The sequence below is a fragment of the Trichinella spiralis genome (assembly GCF_000181795.1).
Source record: "Trichinella spiralis strain ISS 195 chromosome Unknown Scfld2, whole genome shotgun sequence".
In the NCBI taxonomy this organism is placed as follows: Eukaryota; Metazoa; Nematoda; class Enoplea; order Trichinellida; family Trichinellidae; genus Trichinella; species Trichinella spiralis.
Window position 1 is genome coordinate 5,916,110 of NW_003526941.1, and position 4,926 is coordinate 5,921,035.

General features: G+C 36.3%; 2 protein-coding genes across 2 annotated transcripts; one reads left to right on the forward strand and one right to left on the reverse strand.

Moving 5' to 3' along the window:
* The first annotated feature begins 1,879 nt into the window (after positions 1-1,879).
* Tsp_05922 (hypothetical protein) lies at positions 1,880-4,042 on the forward strand. The gene is made up of 5 exons (XM_003380157.1): positions 1,880-1,938; positions 2,915-3,005; positions 3,320-3,450; positions 3,559-3,632; positions 3,945-4,042. Exons 1-5 carry the CDS (start codon positions 1,880-1,882, stop codon positions 4,040-4,042), a joined length of 453 nt encoding a protein of 150 aa, XP_003380205.1.
* Positions 4,043-4,742: 700 nt separating this feature from the next.
* On the reverse strand, positions 4,743-4,926 carry Tsp_05921 (hypothetical protein; the record flags this gene model as incomplete). Its single annotated transcript, XM_003380158.1, has 3 exons — positions 4,743-4,760; positions 4,831-4,854; positions 4,883-4,926. Coding segments are annotated over 3 exons (86 nt in total), but the record flags the coding sequence as incomplete, so codon positions are not given.

The following is a 4,926-nucleotide window of genomic DNA, read 5'->3' on the forward strand; positions in this document are numbered from 1 at the left end:
TTTTTGTTCAGTAAATACTGTAGTCTATGGTGTGACTCATGCATTGTACACGTTTTTAAAGCAAACATGCATTTCTAGGTCAGAAGAGTAACTTATGCAAATGTGATGGTAAGCACTGCCGTTGGCATTCTGCTACGTGCACTTTGTGCTATTCAAATGAGGTAGCAATGTTCCTTATATAAATTTCTGTTTATTGAGAGAACTGCATTATAGTATAAATGTTCGCTGCTGAACGGTGGTCTAATTACTTACTGCACTGCGTTGTTTCGTCATTTTCATGGTTCAGTTCAACAAATACGTTGTGATTGTAAGACTAAAAATATGCAGAAACCACGAACATCAGTTACAAAATGTAAGACTCTACGTTTGTCTTATACGTCATCCCTGATAGGTATGCTGACAGGTATGAATTTTCATATATTTGCTATTTTTTCATACAATGTTTTCTTTCTTTCTCTTGGCACACTGCACTAAACATGCGCGCTTTTAAAGCTTTTCGTAGTTGCTTAATTTTAGTCTTTTTGAATGGAAACTAGCGCGTTGTTCTTCAGTAATGATGTTCAATTAATATTCGAGACTTTATTACGTCCAAGTCAATATATAATAGTAATAATGGTATATATTGCTATAATTTTCAATCGTCTTTACAGATCCATTTGTAAAGTAGTACTCTGACATAGCAGTTGAACCCCTCCCGCATTATCTTTACCGTTCACTGTAATGTTTATTGCTAAGGTAACATACTTGCCCAATTGTTTAAAGGAAATGTCTGTCACCGGGATACTGCAGTCGCACAATCGCACCCCTAAATGCTTGTTACTGCTCAAATCGTGCACAAGATTGTTTCAGCATGACATAGGAAAGCTGATGTTAGCTGGAGAACACACTTTTATACTACCACCTTTGATACTTTCAGAATGTTAGAAACGTTCCTTTCATTTTTGAAATGACTCCTTAAAGTTTCTGTTATGTTATTGTACCGCCAATAGCACTGACTTATACAGATGCCCCTATTTTCTGTCATTGAGAAAATAACTCAATGCCCCTCAATGTCGGCAGTATTGATAAATGAAACAACGCCTGAATATTATACGTGGAGGTTGAGTAGTAGGGCGCATATGTCAACTTCCACCTCCCCCATCCTTCAACCTCTCCCTCATTCCTTCCTGCTATGCTGTCCCGCCCTCCTTTCCTGTCCAATGATCCCCATCATTGAGCTCCTAATAATACTAAGCTGAACAGAGATCGTATTAAACTGAAAATTCTGCCCACCCCCTATTTCGAGATGAAGGAACAGCTCTTTGCTGTTTTTATCTCATATAAATCTAATTTCTCATAATTGATATCGACTGGCAATATAACCAAATCGAGGCTACTCGTGATTCTTTTGTTTTATTCTTTTCATGAAAAGCAATACAAAATTGTCACCCGCATAAGTTTCTTGAATTCATTGCAAATCGATCAGTTACTGAATTTCTGCGATTAGGGTTTTTCTCATATTGTATGAAGCACGCTGATGGAGTGCTCAACTAAGTTTTCAGTCTTGCTATAAATTATCATAAGGCGCAAACGAACGTGGAGGTGAGCTGTCACGCGGCTTACCCCCTGAAGCAGCCGCTTACCATCATGATGTCTACGCTGCGCACTTGTTAACTTCTGTGCTGAGATGAATTGTATATTATAAAATACCTGTCGCAGTTATCATCATAAAATTTCATGAGAACTGTTAATTTTCCATAAATCTGAAAACGTATTTTATTTTTGCAACTATTTTCAGTGGAAGCTATTTTTTTCCATATAATTTTGATTAGATGAGAAACATTGGTAAAATATAAATTATTGAATCACCTTGTACTTTCAAGCAACTATATTGCACAACATGCATATATACGCAGTGATCGCATTTCCGTTTATTTTTAGTAATATGCGATGCTTCAGGTAAATAATATTTCCTTTTAGGTAATTTTAGGGAAAAATATTTGCATAACAATGCAATATTACGTAGTAATATGAAGTGTGTAAATAGAAACGTAATAAATTTCATCGTCTCGTTTCATAATGTTGCTCATAATGTTCATTTTAGTGCGCTATTACTGATGGAAAATTAGGTTGTTCTTCCTGAGGCAAAGTAAATAGTCATTTGCATAATTTATTTATTATACAATTGACCAAGCACATCGATTTTATTAGGTTATGCAGTTCACTGCAATGCTATCAATCTAGCACGTGGTCAACTATAATTCCGCTCTTAAGCACCATCCATGAATAACTGGTAAGTTGGCTTTGATATTTTGGTGGTGGAATGCTATGCATGTTACTTTTCTTATATGGTGAATGGAAACTGACGGGTTTCTTTTTTATTGTTGTTATTGCTAACTTTCAGGTACATCAGATGCTGAAGAAGAAGGAATTCTTTGTTTTTTATTTTGTGATATAATTCACTTTCAGAATTGACATTATTTTATATTCATATCAATGAATGTGAAACAAACTATCTGAAAACTTACTGAATATGGTAACTATGCATCTTCATAAATGTGCCTTGCTTTTCACTTGAATTTTTCTGTTAAATTTAGTTTTTAGGTTACAGTGCGAATAGCGCCACATTACTTTCATTCTAACTGCAGCATTAATATAAAATTATCATGTATATGATATCATAGATTGGGTGGTCTTGATTCAATTCTTTTACGAATTGAAAATTACATTTGCCTTGCTACATTTTGAAAATTCACGGATGCAATCTATTATCAGTAAAGACGGGTAAAAGTTGTTGAACAGTGATTGTTGAAGTTGCTGACAGCGTTCAAAAAACGTATGACAAAAAACAGTAAGTATTGACTTTGTTTAATTAGATAGCAAGACGATGGATTTATCAGATATATGTCGAATTTGGTAAAATCTATAATTACAGATTCCGTCATCACCCGAGCTTTTATGGAGTTTTATTTGTTCTGGACACAGTGATGTCATGTTCAGATTATTTCGTTCTAAGTGTGGCATCCGTGAGTATTGAATTTGCTCCTGATGGCAGTTGCATCGTACAGTGTACACATTTTACCCATGACAGCATTACATTGACGTCAAGCGAATACGATAATTCTTCTGATGGCGCTCTGAGTTAGATGAAGTTGGTGCAGTGACGTTTCCCTGTTGTCCTAGTATGGTTTCACTTATCACAAGAGTAAGAAGGAATTTATTGTAATTGTAGCAATTTCGCTGTGTCAGTCGAGCAGCGTTTCTACACATCCTGACTGCGTATTGGTGCTTGTTCCTTTTAGTGCGTTTTGAATGTGATACGACAAAAATTAGTGTGTAGTTTTTGTTAATAATAGCAATGGATTACGTCATGATGCTTGTTCCGTTGGCAACCCTTGTTCACATGGACATAAAGACGTTTCCTAGCCGTCCCAGTGTGCCTTTGTTTATCACATATGGTATCGTTTATCAGTAAGTATTGAATTTGATTAATTAGATAGCTGGAAGATGCGAGTGTTGCATGTATTGAATTAGATAGCATCTATAATGGCAGATAACATCATTATCTGAACTTTTCAGTTTCCTTTCGCTCTGGACACCGTGCTTAGTCGTGTTCACATCAGTTTGTTCTAGATGTGGCATCACAAACATTCGTAAGTATTTAACTTGCTCCTGATTGCAGTTGGATACGTAAAGCGTGCACATTTTATCCATGACAGCATTACATTAGCATCAAGCGAATTCGATGTTTCTTCTGATGGCCCTCTGAGTTGAAGTTGACGCAGTGACGTTCATCATCGGTACTAGTGTGGTTTCACTTATCATAAGAGTAAGAAAGAAATGATTGTAATTCTAGCAGATTACGTTGAGACAGTAGAGTTGCGCTGGTGCCCGTATAGATCTTTCGTGAGTGCGTTTCCAATGTGATATGACAAAAATTAGTAAGTAGTTTTTGTTTATAATAGCTGTGGATTACGTCATCTCACCGTCGCAGTATGCCTTTGTTTATCACAAATTCAAAAAGAAGGAATTCGATATCGATGACAGCAATGAAATACGTTAATTAAATAGAACAGGTATGTCTCTGTACTTCTCAGCATTTTGTTCTTGATAGCGATGGATTACGCCATCAGAAAATTTTTGTTTAGTCGCAGCCGATGGCACTCTCAAATTGCGTTTCCTACGGTTCTGATGTTTTTCCTTGTCACGCAAGGTAAGGAAGAATTGCATTATTTTTTGGCAGAATTGTATTTAATGTTTTAGTGCGTAACTGAAGACGAGCCGCATCTTGAATGATCTCCATCGAACAACGTATTTATGCTTGCTATATATTTACTATGCCTTTCGTAATATGGCTGTAATAGAATGTAATCATAGAATTCTTCATTTAGAGCAGTAGAGATCGTAAAGTAGTTACGTAGCATTAAAGTAAGTGGATAAAGTAATGCAGGTAAGTAAAGTCGAAGCGGATATAAAGTGCGTACAGGTAAATGGATTGCAGGTAAGTACCAAAGGTAAGTACGATAACGTAGGGTGCAGGTGAGTAAAATGAAAAGGTAAGTTGTGCAGTAAGGTAAGTAAGGTGCAGGTGAGTAAAATGAAAAGGTAAATTGTGCAGTAAGGTAAGTATGAAAAGGAAAGTTGTGCAGGTAAGTATATAAAGAAGGATATCGTAGAGGTAAGTGGATTGAAGTGTGGTAGCGCAGAGGTAAAGGTAAGTATGAGGCATAACTCTACGTTGAGTGGAGTACGGGAAAGCGCAGTTAAGTAGTGGGGTAATTCTAAAACATGAAAAACAAGAAACGCAAAACACAAGTATCGAATAAATTATGCAAATTTTCGAAAAAATACCTGAGGAAATGCCCTGGGCGTCGCCTGAAAGCAAATGAAAATTTGCATAAACCCCCTGAAGGCAAATATTGTGCAATAAAATGCTTTCGGCGTAGC